We start from the raw sequence: 18,554 nt of genomic DNA on the forward strand, positions 1-18,554 counted from the left end.
AGTCTTGCATTCTGCATTCTGCATCTCAAGCCTGCATTCCGCATCCCACATCTTGCACCCTGCATCTCAGTCCTGCATGCTTCATCACACATGCTGTACCCTGCATCCCGCCTCCCAGCCCTGCATCCTGCATTCTGACCCTGCATCCCAATCCTTTATCCCAATTGTAAATCCCATATCCTGCATCCGAGTTTTGCAGCCCACATTCCAATCCTGCATTCTTCATCACACATCCTGCACCCTGCATCCCAGTCCTGCATCCTTCATCACACATCCTGCATCACCCTGCATCCGAGTCCTGCATCCTTCATCCTTCCTCACACTTCCTGCATCCCAGTCCTGCATCCTTCATCCTTCATCACACATCCTGCACCCTGCATCCCAGTCCTGCATCCTTCATGACACATCCTGCACCCTGCATCCCAGTCCTGCATCCTTCATCCTTCATCACACATCCTGCACCCTGCATCCCAGTCCTGCATCCTTCATCCTTCATCCCACATCCTGCACCCTGCATCCCAGTCCTGCATCCTTCATCCTTCATCACACATCCTGCACCCTGCATCCCAGTCCTGCATCCTTCATCACACATCCTGCACCCTGCATCCCAGTCCTGCATCCTTCATCCTTCATCACACATCCTGCACCCTGCATCCCAGTCCTGCATCCTTCATCCTGCACCCTGCATCCCAGTCCTGCACATCCTGCGCCCTCATCACACATCCTGCACCCTGCATCCCAGTCCTGCATCCTTCATCCTTCATCACACATCCTGCACCCTGCATCCCAGTCCTGCATCCTTCATCACACATCCTGCACCCTGCATCCCTTGCATCCTTCATCCTTCACACATCCTGCACCCTGCATCCCAGTCCTGCATCCTTCACACATCCTTCATCCACACATCCTGCACCCTGCATCCCAGTCCTGCATCCTTCATCCATCCTGCACCCTGTCCTGCATCCCAGTCCTGCATCCTTCATCACACATCCTGCACCCTGCATCCCAGTCCTGCATCCTTCATCCTTCATCACACATCCTGCACCCTGCATCCCAGTCCTGCATCCTTCATCCTTCATCACACATCCTGCACCCTGCATCCCAGTCCTGCATCCTTCATCCTTCATCACACATCCTGCACCCTGCATCCCAGTCCTGCATACTGCATCCTTCATCACACATCCTGCACCCATCCCAGTCCTGCATCCTGCATCCTTCATCCTGCATCCTTCATCCTTCATCACACATCCTGCACCCTGCATCCCAGTCCTGCATCCTTCATCCTTCATCACACATCCTGCACCCTGCATCCCAGTCCTGCATCCTTCATCACACATCCTGCACCCTGCATCCCAGTCCTGCATCCTTCATCCTTCACGACACATCCTGCACCCTGCATCCCAGACACATCCTGCACCCTGCATCCCAGTCCTGCATCCTTCATCCTTCATCACACATCCTGCACCCTGCATCCCAGTCCTGCATCCTTCATCCTTCATCCCACATCCTGCACCCTGCATCCTTCATCCTTCATCACACATCCTGCACCCTGCATCCCAGTCCTGCATCCTTCATCCTTCATCCCACATCCTGCACCCTGCATCCCAGTCCTGCATCCTTCATCCTTCATCCCACATCCTGCACCCTGCATCCCAGTCCTGCATCCTTCATCCTTCATCCCGCATCCTGCACCCTGCATCCCAGTCTTGCATCCTGCATCCCAATCCTGTATCCTCCACCCAACATCCTGCACCCCGCACCCCAGGCTTGCATCCCAATCCTGCATCCCAAACCCCAATCCCGCCCCCCGCCCCGCTCCCTCCCCGCGGTGTAGCAGCACAAAGGCCGGACTACAGCTCCCGGCGTGCCCGGGCCGTGGTGCGGGGGGAGCCGGGGCCGCGCACCCTCCCGCCCGTGTCCTGCCCGTGCGTGTGCGTGTGCGCGGCCGGCAGCGAATCAGCCGCGCCGCCCGGCCCCGCCCGGCCCCGCACACGGGCGGTCGCAGCGGCCGCGCTGCCATGAGCGAGCGCCCGGCGGGGCCGCCCCGCCGCCCCCCGGCTCCCGCCGCCCCCCGCCCGCCGGTCCCGGCCGCAGCCCCGGCCTGGGGGATGCTGCGGGGACGGCGCGGCTGAGCCCCCCCACCACCACCACCGCCGCCGCCGCCGCTGCCGCCGCCGCCCCGCCCGCCGCCGCCGCCATGGCCGGTAAGCCCCGCAGCGGCTGCGAGGCGCTGAAGGTGGTGGCCCGGTGCCGCCCGATGAGCAGGAAGGAGGAGGCGGCGGGCTACGAGCGCGTCCTGGAGCTGGATGTGAAGCTGGGGCAGGTGAGCATCCGGAACCCCCGCGCCTCCCCCGGGGAGCTGCCCAAGACCTTCACCTTCGACGCTGTGTACGACGCCAGCTCCAAGCAGGCAGACCTCTACGACGAGACGGTCCGGCCGCTGATAGACGCCGTGTTGCAGGGCTTCAATGGCACCGTCTTCGCCTACGGCCAGACGGGCACCGGCAAGACCTACACCATGCAGGGGGCCTGGGCGGAGCCGGAGAAGCGGGGCATCATCCCCAGCTCCTTTGAGCACATCTTCACCCACATCTCCCGCTCGCAGAACCAGCAGTACCTGGTGAGGGCCTCGTACCTGGAGATCTACCAGGAGGAGATCAGGGACCTCCTTGCCAAGGACCAGAGCAAGAAGCTGGAGCTGAAGGAGAACCCCGAGACAGGGGTGTACATCAAGGACCTCTCCTCCTTCGTCACCAAGAACGTGAAGGAGATTGAGCATGTGATGAACCTGGGGAGCCAGACACGGTCAGTGGGTAGCACCAACATGAACGAGCACAGCTCCCGCTCCCACGCCATCTTCCTCATCACCATCGAGTGCAGTGAGACGGGGCCGGATGGTGAGGAGCACATCCGTGTGGGCAAGCTCAACCTGGTGGACCTGGCTGGCAGCGAGCGCCAAAGCAAAATGGGGGCCCATGGAGAGCGCCCCAAGGAAGCATCCAAGATCAACCTCTCCCTCTCTGCCCTGGGCAATGTCATCTCCGCCCTCGTGGATGGCAGGAGCACACACATCCCCTACAGGGACTCCAAACTGACCCGCCTGCTGCAGGACTCCCTTGGGGGCAACGCCAAGACAATCATGGTGGCCACCTTGGGCCCAGCCTCTCACAGCTACGACGAGAGCCTCTCCACCCTCAGGTTCGCCAACAGGGCCAAGAACATCAAGAACAAGCCCCGGGTGAACGAGGACCCCAAAGACACCTTGCTGCGGGAGTTTCAGGAGGAGATTGTCCGGCTGAAAGCCCAGCTAGAGAAACGTGGCATGTTGGGGAAGAAGAGGAGAAGGAGCAGCCGGAAGAAGAAGGTGATGGATGGAGAAAGTGCTGCAGAGAACGAAGGGGAGGATGACAATGAGGATGGCCTGGAGAAAAACATGGAGAGCTACTTGAAGGAGCAGAAGGAGAGGCTGGAAGAGGAGAAAGCTGCTATCCAGGATGACCACAGCCTGGTGAGCGAGGAGAAACAAAAGCTGCTTCAGGAGAAGGAGAAGATGATTGAGGATCTGCGGAAGGAGCAGGAGGCCACGGAGCTACTGGCCACCAAGTACAAGGTATGTGTTGCCACGTGCTACTGTGAGCAGTGCTGGGGGAAGACCTGCTTTGCCTCTAGCCCCCTGTGGAATGCCTGAGAGGCTCCCAAGCAGGGTGTCGAAGCAAGGTGGGCTCCCAAGCAAGGTGCCCGGGGCAGCCCCATGCTCCTGTGTAGTGTTCGGCTGGAGTTGCCCTCAGACATGGAGCTGCACGGGGACTTTGTATGGGAGCTCTGAGGGCTGTGGGGCAGGAAGGGCCGTGGGGCAGTGGATCACTTTGCTGTGTTCAGTTCTTGTCCCTCTCAGCACAACAAAGCAGCTTGCAGCGGGGCAGGGGAGTGATGCTGCACATTTGTCCCTGGTGGCCCCAGGAATGCACTCAGGGGTGGGGCTGGGACCGTGGCACTGCCTGCTCCCTACCTGCCCCCCGTGTCCATCCCCATGGCTCCTAACCCCAGCTTGGGGATGCTGGGTGATGCGGAGCTGAGGGCAAGAGGGGCCACAGCAGCCCCAGCCCTGTGCTGGCATCTGGGGCTGCCCCACTGCCATTCCAGCCCTGCCCCTCTCCTGGTGACCCTGGGGGTGTGAGCCCAGGACTAGAGCAGTCATGGTGATGGAGAGGAAGCCCCAGCACCCTGCCCCACCACATCACTCTTCAACACAGCCCCTCCGTCACCACAGTGGCCCAGATGCAGTGGCTGGTCTGGGGACCAGCACGGAGCCCTCCAGGCATGGACGTGCCTGGGGTTCTGGTCTCTGCTGAGGAATTCAGGGGCTAAGCAGGAGGATGCTCTTGTGCCTCCTCCCTTGCCAAAGCCTTCTTTGTTGCAGCCTCAGGGATGCGCAGCCAGGCCGAGGGATGTGCGGCCGTGCTCAGGGATGCATGATCATGCCCAGGGATGCATGGCCGTGCTTGGATGCCTGCACAGACACCTGCAGGCTCGCAGTGGGACGTGCAGCGAGGGCAGAGCCATGGGGGAGGACACGGGTCGCCTGCTGGCATTCCGGGTGTCCCATGGCGGGTATCCTGGTGGAGCAGGATGCTCGGCGTGGAGCGGGGGTCCCCGCAGCCGTTCCCTGCACTGCCACCGCGGTGGAGTGCAGGTTGTCACTGGCAGCCATCCAGCGCGGTCTCCTCGTCCGGCACGGTGCAGTGGAGCTGGCTCTGGGCCACCGCATGTCCTGTAACTGCTGAGTAACAAGGCAGGGCCGGAGGTGGGATGATGCTGCATCCTTTTTGGTGACCTTCGGAACTGCTGTGCAGGCCGGGACCCTCAGCCCATGGGGGTACAGCACACTCACAGCAGTGACGTGTAGCCCCAGGGGGCAAAAATCCCTCTGGAGCCAGCGATGGAGGGCAGAGCCTGCTATGATGCTCACCCCAGTAGGCACTGCCCGGGGCCAGGCAGAAACGCTTAATGGCTTCATAGTGACTGTGGCAATGGCAGATGTAGTAACCGGGGGAACACAGGGTGCCCCACACATGTGTGGGTGATGCAAGTTGGACCCTGTCCTGCTGTCACACTCATGGGCTCTCTGGCACAGCCAGGGCCCAACCCTGCAGTCTGGCTGGGACATGTGGGCAGCTTGGAGAGATGGGGGCCAGATGTGCATCTCAGTGCCCAGATGTGCACCTCACCACCCAGATGTGCACCATGGCACCCAGGAGGATGGGCCGTACCTGCAGCTCTTCAGGGCCCCTTGCCCGAGGGCTCTTCTGGGTGCTGAGACAGGGGTCAGTGGCCAGGAAAGTGCCAGGGAAGTCATTGGGTGCCGGAAATGAGAGGCTTAGCGTTCAGTCTGTCCCAGGCACTAAAGAAGATTGGGAGTCATCTTCATTAAAAGGAATAAATGCTTTGGCAGGGGGGAAACAGCAGTGCTAAGAAACCCCCTAATCCCACGCGAAGGTGGCAGCCTTCCCCATGGAGAGGTGTGACAGTGTGCTGCCCTGGCCAAGCATCATCCACATGCGCACCTGGTCCCCTCCCTGCACCCCAGCAGGGTTTGGAGGACACTCGCCATCACAGGATGCAGTTAGAATCAAGACAAAGGAGGAGGAGGGGTGAGGGACCCTTTAATGCCTGGCCAATGGCACCCAACCGAAGGTGGCAGGGCCAGGAGGAAGGAGGAATACCCATCACTGGAATTGAAGGGGCTGGATGGGCACCCATGTGAGGATGTGCCCCATAGCTCTGAATGGTTGTGAGGGTGGTGGAAGGTGAGAGCTGGTGGTATGGACATGGGGGTTGTCCCACAAGTGCTGGGGGGCTGCTTGCATGTCCCTAAAGCCCCACACTGCGCACCCCCACAGTCACCCCGCATGGGAACTGGGGAAGGGAAAAAGCAGGGGAAAAAATAGGGAGAATAAGAGTATTGTCCCAGATAGCTGTTGATCGCCGGTTTGTCCAAGCCCCCACCTCTGTGCCCATGGTGGTGGCTGGGAGACACAGCACCCCCAGGGAGAGCTCTGCCTAAGGGGGTGTGTGGTGGCCCCAGTGAACACCGTGTGTGCCCCCGCAGTGCTGGCATCTCCCATGGTGTGGTGTGGTGGCACTCCCCCCTCTCAGGGCCTTGGCTGTGTCAGTGGGGGTGTCCCAGGGGTCTGCATGTGGGGAAGAAGCTGTCGGTGCTGCCGCTGTGTCTGGGACATTCATTTTTAAAGGTGTGTGTGGTGATTGGATCCGTCCCTGCTCATGTCCCTGAGGTGCAGCGGTGGGGGCATGCATGTGTGCACACAGGCTGCGTGTGTGCGGATGCACATGCTGCATGTCAGCGCTCCCCCATCGCACGCGTGCACACACGTCGCAGGAGGACACACATGGGAACCACGTTGTGGTGCGAGGCTGCTGTGGCAGCCCAGCAGGGCTCCCGGCCCCATGGTTTCCAGACAGGGATGGCTGTGCACACGCATGTTGGATGTGTGTGTGTGTGTGTACAGGCACACGAGTGTGCATGCATGACTGTAGTAATGTGTGCATCCATGGAGTAAATGGGAGCACGCATGTGTGTGAGCACCGATGTCTGCATACTTGGGCATGCTTGTAGCAATGTGCATGCACGTGTGTGTGTACATGTGCGTGTGTGCACGGGTTTGACTGTGCACAGGCATGTGTGTACATGGGTGTATGCATGTACACCGATGGGTGTGTGCGTGTGTGAGCCCTTTTCCCCTTAGGAAAGCTGGCATGGGGGTGACAGGGTGGGGTGGGATGGGATGGGATGGGATGGGGAAGTCAGGGTGGATACAGATTTGGCTGAGCCATGGGAAGTGCAGCTGTGAGTGGTTTCCCTGCTGCATTTTCCTTGGGAAGTCCCAAGGGGCTTGAGACAGAGCCCCCTGCCTGGCTTGGCACAGCTCAGCATGGTTTGGCATGGCTTGGCATGGCTCACACAGCTCAGCTGGAGGTGGGAGGCCAGGGCTGGGGCCCCACTGCCTGCAGCTGCTGCACATCCGTGGTGTCCCGCTGGCTTGCAGCTGTGCGGAAGGAAGTGGGACCCAAAACAGCCTGGGCTCAGAGCCAGCGGCCCCAAGCCACATCCTCATAGAGGGGGCACATCGCTTGCACCCCTGGCTAATGCACCCAGTGTTCAGCACGGGGCTCATGGTGTCCGTGTGCAGCCCCCTCCCCATCAGTGGAAGCATGTGTAAAAGCCCCCTGCGCCTGAAAGCAGGGGTGAGGACACAGTGCCCAGCACAGGGACCAGGGATGGGGGTGACCCCCTGGCAAGGGTGGCCTGGTACAAACCCCTCAGGGGTGTGGGGTGGTAGAGCCATGTTCTGACCCCCCACCCTCCTCTCCCCACCAGGCAATGGAGAGCAAGCTGCTCATCGGCGGCAGGACCATCGTGGACCACACTAATGAGCAGCAGAAGATGCTGGAGCTGAAGCGACAAGAGATAGCTGAACAGGTAACAGCACTGGGGCCTGCAGGTGATGGGGGTGTCCTGGGGGGACAGTTCCCCCTCCTGACAGTGAGTGTTTCCCCTTGTGTTGCAGAAACGCCGGGAGCGGGAGATGCAGCAGGAGATGCTGCTGCGGGATGAGGAGACCATGGAGCTGCGGGAGACTTACACCTCCCTGCAGCAGGAGGTGGAGATCAAAACCAAGAAGCTGAAGAAGGTGAGAGTGTGGTTGTTGGGGATGATCATCCCTTCAGCCACCAGAGCCCTGGGGCTCACTGCAGGCCCCAGGCTGTGGGGCTGATGGTGTGTTCCTCTCTCCAGCTCTATGCCAAGCTGCAGGCCGTGAAGGCAGAGATCCAGGACCAGCACGATGAGTACATCCGTGTGCGGCAGGACCTGGAGGAGGCACAGAATGAGCAGACACGGGAGCTGAAGCTCAAGTAGGTGGTTGTGTGTCCCCTGCAGCCATGCAGGTCAGAATTGGGGTGCAGAGCGCAAAGCTGGGTGCTCAGGGCGGAGCTAGGGTATGCAGAACAAAGCTTAGTTATGTAGAGCAGAGCTGGGGTGCGTGGAGCAAAGCTGGGGTGCACAGAGCAGAAGTGGGTTATGCAGAACAAATCTGGAGTGCACAGAGCAGAGCTGGGGTGCGCAGCCGGAGAGAGCGATATGCCTGCTGACAGGGACATGTGAGCACTTCCTACCCCATCAGCTGTGGCAGAAGGTGTAAAACATATTTACACCTCTTGCGCTGGGTGAGTCACATGCAAGAGTATTAAAAACTTGCTGAGAAAGGTGAGAAACCACAAAATACAGAAGCAGAAATGCCAGTACAGCTGCAGTGTGGGCTGTGGGTGAGTTATGGGACCTCACAGTGGTAGCTGGAGGTGGGTGTCCTCTGGGGGCACCTGGAGACTGCTCCAGCCCCAGCACAGTCCTCAGAGGAAGAGCAGCTCAGGGGACCTTGGGGTGAGGCCCTGCCCTGCGGGAGCTTCTGGCACAACAGTGGCAAAGCCATGTTCCCTCCAGGAACCTCTAGCGGGAGATGCATCTGCTGGTGTACCACCCTCAGTGAGTGTGTTTTCACTTCAGCAGTAACTATTCAGTGTCTTCACAAAACCCCACCCAGCCATATATCTTAAGCATCTTCAAGATAAGATATTTATCCTTTTACTAGAAACAAACTCTCACCTCTAATTTTGCTGCCTTTCTCTTCAGACATGACTCAGACTTTTTAAAAGCTGGGAACTCAATGGAGCAACTCAGCAGTGCAAAACAGTTTTCTGTAGTTGCTTGATTTGCCCCCCAAAATATGGAAAAAACGATTCCCCTGGGGTTCATTTTGCATCACTGAGCTTTCCTTTATCATCTGGTCAGGCAGCAAGGAGCAGACGGGGGTTCCTGCTGGAGGAAGTCTTGCAGAGCTGCCTATGTCTTCTTTCCTCTCTGATGACTGTCTTCCTCTACCCCCACTCTCCTGCCTGTCTTGCCTCTCTGTCCTATTGCCTCACCGTCTCAATTTCTATCCTGTTTCCATCGTCTGTATGTTTTCTCATTTCCCTGTGCTGTCTCCCTGACCTCCCTTTCCTTTCCCTTTCTGACCTGTTTTTGGTCACTTGTCACATTAACTCCTTCCTCTCCTACTCCTTCCCCATCTTTGCTCCCGCTCTGTCTCTTGGCCGGTCACTCAGGTACTTGATTATCGAGAACTTCATCCCACCAGAAGAGAAGAACAAGATCATGAACCGCCTGTACTATGATGGTGATGAAGACCAGTGGAAGTTCCAGCCACTTGTGCCCACTGGAGGGTACGTTCCTGTTCCTGTCCCCGACCCATGTGCTGCCTCCTGCAGGCACGAGGCCTCTCACCATTTGGATGGGTTTTTAGTAGGTATTTATGTTCTTTACTACATGTTCTTCTCTTAATTTATGTTTTAGAAACAGCAACCAAATGAAGAAGCGGCCTACCTCTGCAGTGGGGTACAAGAGACCCATCAGCCAATTTGCCCGCGTGGCCATGGCCATGGGATCTCATCCTCGATACCGGGTAAGTGAGGGAGCACTGCTGTGTGCCAGGGGGACAAGAAGTCATTGGATAAATGTGATGAATGGATGGATGGACAGACAGACAGATGAACAGTGGGAGAGAAGGCGAAGTAAACAAGCCCATCATGATTTGGGGTACATCAGTTCAAGCTCCCGGCTTTATTCACCCACTTGGCAGGATCGGTGGCCATGCTTTCAGCTGGCTTGGTGGCTCTGACAGCTCCTGCTGTTCAAAAGGACAGGGCCATTCAGCCTTACCTGCTGGTCTCAGCCCCAGGGAAGACCAGGAAGGGCAGAGCCATGAGCCTGAACCCCAGTGTGGAGCTCGCGCTGTGGCTGTGGCAGCCAGAGGAGGGTCCCACTCCCTGGCGTGCTGGTCACCTTCTCTCAGTGGCATGGACTTGACAGAGCTGGTGCTGTTTTGAGACATGCAGTGACTCCTCATGTTAGTTTTCCCTTTGCCCTGTCCTACTGCAGGCTGAGAACATCATGTTCTTGGAGCTGGACCTCTCCCCTCCAGCTATCTTTGAGTTTGAGCGGAGCAGGGACCCGGCAGAGCAGGACCCCCGGGCTCTGCACCTGGAGAGGCTGATGCACCTGGACAGCTTCCTGGAGCGGCCGGTGGCCTCCCGGGTGAGGAAGTCCCGCTCCTGGTGAGTTCTGCTGGGGACAAGGGGGGACTCATTTGTGCTGCAGTGCAGCTGGCATGCTCCATGTGGGCAGCGCTTGGGCTTAGGGCAGGCAGAGGAGTCGTGGCAACCTTGTTCCTTCTGGGGTTGAACCTGGCCATGAGCTGTTGGGGTGTGATCAGGTTTTAAAATATGGCTGACATTGCTTTGGTAACAGCTGTAGGATGTGTATTAAAACAGGTGATATAATTATATCCATCCCAGTACAGGAAAGTTCTGCATATGTTGGGGCTGGTCCAGAGGAGGCCATAAAGATGCCCCAAGGGCTGGAGCACCTCTGCTATGGAGACAGGCTGAGAGAGCTGGGCTTGTTCAGCCTGGAGAAGGCGCTGGGGAGACCTTAGAGAAGCTTCTAGCGCTTAATGAGGCTGACAAGAAAGCTGGAGAGGGGCTTTTGACAAGGGCCTGTAGGGACAGGACAAGGGGGAATGCCTTTAACCTGACAGGGGAGACTGAGATGAGATCTGAGGCAGAAGTTCTTGGCTGTGAGGGTGGTGAGGCCCTGGCACAGGTTGCCCAGAGAAGCTCTGGCTGCCCCATCCCTGGCAGTGTTCAAGGCCAGGTTGGATGGGGCTTGGAGCAACCTGATCTAGTAGAAGGTGTCCCTTCCTGTGGCACAGGGGTGGAACTGGTCCCTTCCCACCCACACCGTTCCTGTGATTCTGATATACATGTATCTCAGATGGTGAGACACAAGGTATTGTCCTGCCCAGCATGTTAGGGGCATCCTTTAGTTCTTCCTGTATAGCAAATGACTGAGAAAGCGGATCTGGGGCAAAGCGGGAGGCAGGGGAAGGGGAAGGAGAAGGAAACCAGGTTTTCTCTGTCCATCCAGGTGCCAGACGCCGCGGTCACTGCCATCCTCAACCACTCATGTCTCCCTCACCTCCAGCTCCCCGTGCGCCGCCACAACGCCAGCTCAGGAGTGACGTCCTGGACCCCTTGTCCCCTTGCACTGCCTCGCAGTGAGGACTGTGCCGTGCCGGCAGCCGAGGAGGGGGCCCCAGCCGGCAGCATCTCCACCGGTCCCGGTTCGTCTTTGTCTTCAGCTACTGTGTGTGCGCGTGTGTTAGTGTGAGATGCTCACGAACAGCCCTCTGGGGCGAGGGGAGCTGCCCCCTTCTGCCTTCTGCCCCCTCCCCAGTCTGGATCTGTCACTTTATTTATTTAACGTATTTATTTATGGAGTGGTTGATGCGCAGAGTCAGGAGGTGCGGTCGCACAGGAGGACATCCAAGGCTGGCAGTGGGCACCGCGCGGATGCTCCTCAGGTACGCTCAGCTCCCAGCCCTCCCCACTGGAGGACAGGGCTGGGGACACCACCAGGGTGGGCACTGCTGGTGTCCTGCTCACCGTCGTGCTCCGTAGAGCAGGCAGGAGGGGGCAGAGGCCCCTCTCTGGTGGCTGTGGCAGGTGAGGCAGCCCTGGACTCTGGTGCTGTGTTTGCTTTGCTGGATCCCAGAGAATTTGGTGATTTCTACAATGATTTGGAGACTTCCAGAGGGACTCTCCAGCCTGCGTCAACACCAGTGGCAGCAGTGACATTTCATTGACTTCTGGGCATGGCTGTCACTCCAGGAATGCCAGCTCCATCTACAGGGAGAGCTTGCAGATTAACAAAACCAAGTCAGTCCTGGTGGTGCCAGGACTTTGCTCACCTGTGCCGTGCTCTGGAGGTGGCTGGCCATGTCACATTCAGTTGCCGGACACCTGGCGTGCTCCCATCTCTGACAAAGTGGGTGTTTAACTCCTAGCAGCAAGAACAGCAGATGGAAATCTCTGTCCATTTCTACCCACGCCTCCTCAAGACACATCATCTGGGGAGCCATGCTGCCTACATGAAGCCAGTGGTGACAGCGTCCACCATCCTGGCAGCTAGAGGCAGTGAAGAAATGCAGGACAAGGCAGTGATGCCCAGAGGAGTGATGCCAACATCACTCTCATTGGGCTGGGTAATATGGAGGTCACCTTGTTGTTGGGAGAAATTTCCTGGTGTTGCATGGTTGTGGAGGGATGGATGTGAAACAGGTAATGGGTAAGAGGGCAAGACACAAAGCTGCTCTGGCGATCTGAAACCCATCCCTGGCAGTAGCACATGTGGGTGCCAGGACATCATTCAGTGTCCCTGGGTCATTGAGCAATTCAGTTGAGGGAAGGCAGGTCCTTGTTGAAGACCATTCCTGGCAGTGCCAGGGCCAGCAGCTGTGGTTTCCATGGGATGGCTTCCAGATGCGCGGAGGTGGGGGAGATCTGTTTGTTTGACTAGATGAGAATGAATGAGGGAGCGAGCCCCTGGTTCACATGGGAGGATGTGGGTCTTCACAAGGATATGTGCTGAGGCCACACCCTGGGATGGGGCTTGGAGCAACCTGGTCTAGTGGAAGGTGTCCCTTCCCGTGACAGGGCACTGGAACTGGATGAGCTTTAAGGTCCCTTCCAACCCAACCTGTTCAATAATTCTATGAAGACAGAGCTGAGAAGGTGGCAGGTAGGAACCGTCCTGTGGCAATGAACAGCGTTTACTCTGTTGGAGGACTGGTCACTCCTCACTTTGATGACTCCTGCACAGGACATGGGGTGAGGGCGGGAGAGGGGACAAGGCACAAGCACAGAGCAAAGCAGGTCCTACCCAACACAAGTGTCCCATCAATGTGCTCCACATGTCCAGGCTGGGGCATCCGTAGACCTTCCCATGCATGTCCTGACACATCCCCTGCAGTGCCGCAGGCTGTCTTCTCCCTGTTCCCTGTAACATTGTCCTGCCTCATGTTCATGATCATTGCCCTTTGCCACCATCTTCCCTTCCTCATCTGTGCCCCATAACACATTCTGCCTCTCCAAATCCCTGTCCCACCCCAGCAGCTGGCTTGTGGGCTATTTTGGAGGCTGTAGGTTGCTCCCAGGACTGATCTCGCTCCCCTTGAGTAGCAGCCAGGTCTGGCTGTGCTCAGCCTGGGAAAGAAGGTGCAGGTGGAATGGCATTTAGGAGTGAGAGATGGGTTGGTTCCTCATTCAGCGTGGGTGAGGTCCTTGTCCTGTGGGTATCACCAGCAGCCATGGGTTCTCTGTGTGCATTCCCCACAGCAAGCTGGCCTCGCCTTATGAAACACAGTGGATGAGAAACCCGATTCCTTATTTGTTTGCCAGGTTAGTGTCTGGGAGTCAGGGTCAGGAAGCACAGACCTCAGAAAGGGGAGAAGCTGCCTGCAGCATGGCCTGCAGGAATGTATTTTCCTCCCTTTCTGTTTTGTAATTGCCCCAAATTCACCTTCAGTTGGATCAGAAGCTCAAGGAGCCCCAGGGTGATGTGCTGGTGACAGTCTCTTCATTCTCTACCCAGGGCACGGTAAACAAAGCCCAAGAGCTGAGGGTGTCTCCGTATTGCGCCAGGCCATGGAGCATCATATCAAAGGAGAAATGTGCTCCATGTAGGTCTCCCACGGCATGTGTTGGTCCTCACCTGTGTCATGGCAATGGACAGCTCTGGGTCCAGTAGCACTGTGTCACAGTGGGACTGTGCGGAAGCCCTTCTGGCCGAGCACAGGACATGCGTAGGAGCACCCGGTGCAGGGGATGGTATGAGCTGTTTTCAACATCCAAGTGTGGCTCTAAGATACGTACCAAGAGCACGATCTCCCATGTGCTGGCTCCATCTCTCTCCACCGCTGCTAATGACCTCCCACCCTCCTTAGCACAAACCCTGAGGAAGGTTGTGAGCAGATGCTGGTTGAGTCAAGACCGGGCGAGATCCCGGCGGTGTTTTCCCTCTGCCTCGGGTGGCTCCGCAGCCTCTCCGTGTCACTGCAGCAACCTCAGATGTATATTTGTAATGATCTTTGGTCTTTGTATGTTGGTGCGTGTGTATTTACATATGAGCGTGTGTAGGTGTGTGTGGGTGCGTGCGTGTAGCCAAGGGATCTATTTACTGTCAACGTGAGTGTACAGGGGGCAGATCCCGGGGAGGGGCCTGGGGCTCTTTTATTTTTGCTGTTTAATTATTCAGTTATTTTAGGTTTCAGGTTTGGATGGGATTTTTTCCTTCAAGGGGGGTGGGTTTGGGTCTGTCTCAGATTGATTGACAAGGTGAGGGCCTTGATTAGGACCAAATTTTCGTGCCTGTTGCTCTGGTGATCTATTTAGAAATCAAAAGTTTACTGTATGGTGGCCCATCCTTGTCACTCTATACATAGGAATATACAGGACATATTATAAATATATATATATTATACATACCGATGGAGCGAGGTCATTAATCTCACCCCCCCTCTCTGGCTTTGGATGGACACCTCTTCAATATGCTGTAACGTAGCTTTGATCCAGTGCTGGGAATGACTGGAAAGTGCCAGCACCCTTCAAAAACTGGCAATGACACCAATAAAGGAATGAGCATCATTGCAAAGGGCGTCTGCAGCCTCCTTCATCCGCAGCTCCAGCCGTTGGGAACGTGCCAGCACCACAGTGATGCAGCTGATGCGTTAACTGAAGCACAGCTCCATGTTGTGTAGTCTGCTCAGGGGGACCTCATGGGCTGTGTGTGTTGAGAGACAAGGATTTGGGATTAGGGCTTCTGCTACAGCACAAATGGGGGCACCAGTGCCCACCTGCCTATATTTCTCCATATATTTCTAGAGGAGGCTGTCCATGTCCATGCCAAGTGCAAGGTCCTACACCTGGGTCGGAGCAATCCCAGGCACAGCTACAGGTTGGGCAGAGAAGAGATTCAGAGCAGCCCTGCGGAGAAGGACTTGGGGGTGTTGGCTGATGAGAAAATGAACATGAGCTGGCTTCAGTGTGCGCTCACAGCCCAGAAAGCCAACTGTATCCTGGGCTGCATCAAAGGGAGTGTGACCAGCAGGTCGAAGGAGGTGAGCCTGCCCCTCTACTCTGCTCTCGTGAGACCTCACCTGGAGTATTGTGTGCAGTTCTGGTGTCCTCAACATAAAAAGGACATGGAACTGTTGGAACAAGTCCAGAGGAGGGCCACAAGGGTGATCAGGGGACTGGAGCACCTCCTGTATGAAGACAGGCTGAGAAAGTTGGGGCTGTTCAGCCTGGAGAAGAGAAGGCTGCGTGGAGACCTCATAGCAGCCTTCCAGTATCTGGAAGGGGGCCTGTAGGGATGCTGGGGAGGGACTCTTCATTAGGTACTGTAGTGACAGGACAAGGGGCAATGGGTTAAAACTTAAACAGGGGAAGTTTAGATTGGATATAAGGAAGAAGTTCTTTCCTGTTAGGGTGGTGAGGCACTGGAATGGGTTGCCCAGGGAAGCTGTGAATGCTCCATCCCTGGCAGTGTTCAAGGCCAGGTTGGACAGAGCCTTGGGTGACATGGTTTAGTGTGAGGTGTCCCTGCCCATAGCAGGGGGGTTGGAACTTGATGATCTTCAGGTCCTTTCCAACCCTAACTATTCTATGATTCTATGCCAGGAGAGTTGAAACTAGAAGATCTTTAAGGTCCCTTCCAAGTCAAACCTATGATTTCTCCCATTTTGTGTAAAATAAAGTGTTTGTACTGAAACTGTAATTTGCAGGAGGCTTTGATAAGACAAGGTCTAAGGAGCAAAAGCTGGTTTTGCTGGGTATGAGCACCTGCTGTATCTCTAAAAGGAAATTTATTAGCCCCAAGAGCACAGAGAGGCCATGTAATATTGGTGAGTTGATTTTGAGGCAATTTTGTTTAACATGCTCACTTATTTCATAGAACCATGGAATGGTTTGTGTGGGAAGAGACCTTAAGGATCATCTAGTTCCATCATGCTGTGATTCTGTGATGATTCTATGGTAAGGAAGGGAGAAAGTTGGGTTTTGTCATATTCAGTTTATCTCTCCACTGCCACCCAGGGCAGCGTGCATGCAGATCAGAAGAGCAAGGTCCGGAGGTAACACAGAGAGAATAAAGACAAATCAGAAGCATTGCCATGCTGTCAGGAGCAATAGTTATTCTGAAGGAGCTCAGAAATTGTGCCTGAAAGGTGCAGAGAAGGGCAAAGGATTTTTCCACACCAACTGTAACTGCCAAAACCATTCTGAAACGTCAGCTTTGACAAGACACTTGGCATGGCCTAGGGGACAAGAAGGTGACTTGAGGCAGGTAAAAGTGCTCCAGTCACCAGCACCACTCTTTCCTTGCAAGTTCTGCAGTGTCTGGTGATGTTACCATCTTGTGGGGGTTTGATTTTCCAGAGCACCAGTCAGGAGAGCAGCTGCTGGTTTGGCTTGAGAACATGGACATTTTCTCCATCTTTGCCTCTATCCTGTCCCACACACAGGCAATGGCAAGAGGGCACAAGGTTGATGCCCACAGCTGCTGCATACCATGAATATCAATGATCCAAGTTCATCACATTTGCAATGCAGAAAATACCCCAGCGTGCCTGAGTTTTCCAGCATAGCTGGGATTTGTTCTGTGATTTGTTTACTTGGTCTTAGGGGTTGGTTTGTCTTTCTATAAATTATCTGCTGCAATTTCTCTGATGCCAACATTCAATGGGTTTAGCAGCCAGGAGAATCTTTTCTCAGATCCAAGACCTCTCTGCTTCCCTAGAACAACTGTCGCTTGTAGTCCTAGGGGATTACACAGAACCCTGCAGTTTTTACAAGCATATTGAACCACGTTATAGATATATGATTTGACGAGCTGTGTCCCATATACTGACAGTTCCAAAAAGGGCATTTTTCACTGAAATCTAAAAAATTGATGGTAAATTCACTATAGCAATTTTGGTTCCTTCCTCACTGCAGTTCATAGGACTTTTCCTGTCATAAATCTAAAATATAAGCCTAAGATTTGGTATGGCTCTATATGCCAGTATTTACATTTTTCAGTGATGGACACAAGTGGAAATTTGAGAGGTGACAAACATCTGCACCCCACCTCTGAATGAAAGTGCCCGTGGAGGCTTGTTGCCCCTCTGTCACCGCCATGTCCAGGTACAATGTATAAAAGTACATGTGAGGGCACCAAGGGCCACAAGCATGGTACAAACTGAAAGATCAAGAGAGATACAGCTGAAGTAGCAAAGATGTAACATACACCATAGACACTTGAGTGGCCTGGTTCCTGTGATGAAGATCAGCGGCTCACAGATGTAGAGTAGCTACTTAGAACTTGAATAAATCCTGACATAGCCCAGCGTGTTCAGATTCTCTTTGAAATGGAAACCCCTGTTGAAGACATGGGTTGAAAGAGCTGCAGAAGAACCAGCAAGACGCTTGTGTAATTCTTAACAGAGGGTGAGTGGGATGGGATGAAGGCAAACGGCTACCAAGGCAAGGACCACAGCATGCAACAACTACAGGTAGTTACTCCCTGAAAAGCATCCAGCTCTGCTTTCAAACTGTTAGAAGATGGTTTGAGTAGGCCCAGACTTGCTGGGCAGGGGTCATGGCAGAGCCATTGCTGCTTGCTGTGGTGTAAGACATGGGTTTGGAGTGGGGCACTTTGCAATAGATGCATTGGATTGCTCCACACTGTCCACTTACAGTGACTGCTGTAACTGGACAGCTGCAGAACAGCTTCTGATAACACTGGTCTCCAGACCAGATTCACTCTTAGAACAATGACATTCATGCAGTCAGTGATGTGAATTTAGGACTCTGTGTCTGAAGTAATTGGGTACCAGGGTCATCAAAATGACATTTGTGCTGGGAAGGTCTGGGGGGTGACATGGCCACACCATACCTCTGCCTCCCATGCCAAGGATAGAAGGATGTGTCCAGGGAAACTGACACAGCTCTTGGTCCCTCTTCTTCCTGCTCTCCTCTTGTCTGTGAAGAATGAGGCACCCAGACAGTGACTTGGCTCCAAACGATTCAAAACGCTTGGAGGTGTGGTTAAGATACACAAGGAGAGCTAAAAAGCAAGGTTTACCGAATGGTTTCTCTCTCAATCTCATTCAAGAAAACCAGTAACATTTGCAATTATTGAGCCTGGCTTCTCCTTCGTCCCACCCTGTCGCTCTGGATGGTGGTTGTAGAGATTCTGCTGTTCTCCCATGCCAGGGGAAACAAGGACCACCAGGACTCCTGGCTGTCTGGAAAGCTCATCTCTCCTGACCTTGCTCCTGAGACATGATGAGCAAGCTATTCTGACCTCCAATTTTGCTATTGCTAAAGCAGTGCTAAAGCTTATTATCATCTTTGTAAAGTACTTTGAGATTTACTTGTTATAAAAAGTTGCAAAAGAGCTAAATGGTTTTTACTCCTGAGTAGAATTTAAAGTATTTCAGCACAGGAATGCCTACAGCCACTACAAATATGTTGCATGGACTTCCCAAGACAAAAGCTGTGCTTGCTTTCCAGAAAGCGATTTTGGGCTTGATTGTTTTGTC

General features: G+C 55.2%; 1 protein-coding gene across 1 annotated transcript; it reads left to right on the top strand.

The window, feature by feature from the left end:
• The first annotated feature begins 2,093 nt into the window (after positions 1–2,093).
• KIF3C (kinesin family member 3C) lies at positions 2,094–17,357 on the top strand. The gene is made up of 9 exons (XM_062622613.1): positions 2,094–3,610; positions 7,397–7,498; positions 7,587–7,709; positions 7,814–7,932; positions 9,181–9,297; positions 9,428–9,536; positions 10,013–10,188; positions 11,060–14,878; positions 15,652–17,357. Exons 1-8 carry the CDS (start codon positions 2,198–2,200, stop codon positions 11,151–11,153), a joined length of 2,253 nt encoding a protein of 750 aa, XP_062478597.1. The 5' UTR covers positions 2,094–2,197; the 3' UTR covers positions 11,154–14,878; positions 15,652–17,357.
• The last annotated feature ends 1,197 nt before the right edge of the window (positions 17,358–18,554 follow it).

Source organism: Pezoporus occidentalis, unplaced genomic scaffold (assembly GCF_034315485.1).
Source record: "Pezoporus occidentalis ecotype Australia unplaced genomic scaffold, CSIRO_AGI_Poc_V1 ctg244, whole genome shotgun sequence".
Taxonomy (NCBI): domain Eukaryota; kingdom Metazoa; phylum Chordata; class Aves; order Psittaciformes; family Psittacidae; genus Pezoporus; species Pezoporus occidentalis.

Excerpts from the sequence above, each read along its gene's own strand:
- KIF3C (XM_062622613.1), top strand. The coding sequence starts at position 2,198 with ATGGCCGGTAAGCCCCGCAGCGGCTGCGAGGCGCTGAAGGTGGTGGCC. Across the intron at positions 7,499-7,586 it reads GACAAGAGATAGCTGAACAG|AAACGCCGGGAGCGGGAGAT; the intron begins GTAACAGCACTG and ends CTTGTGTTGCAG. Across the intron at positions 10,189-11,059 it reads GTGAGGAAGTCCCGCTCCTG|GTGCCAGACGCCGCGGTCAC; the intron begins GTGAGTTCTGCT and ends CTGTCCATCCAG.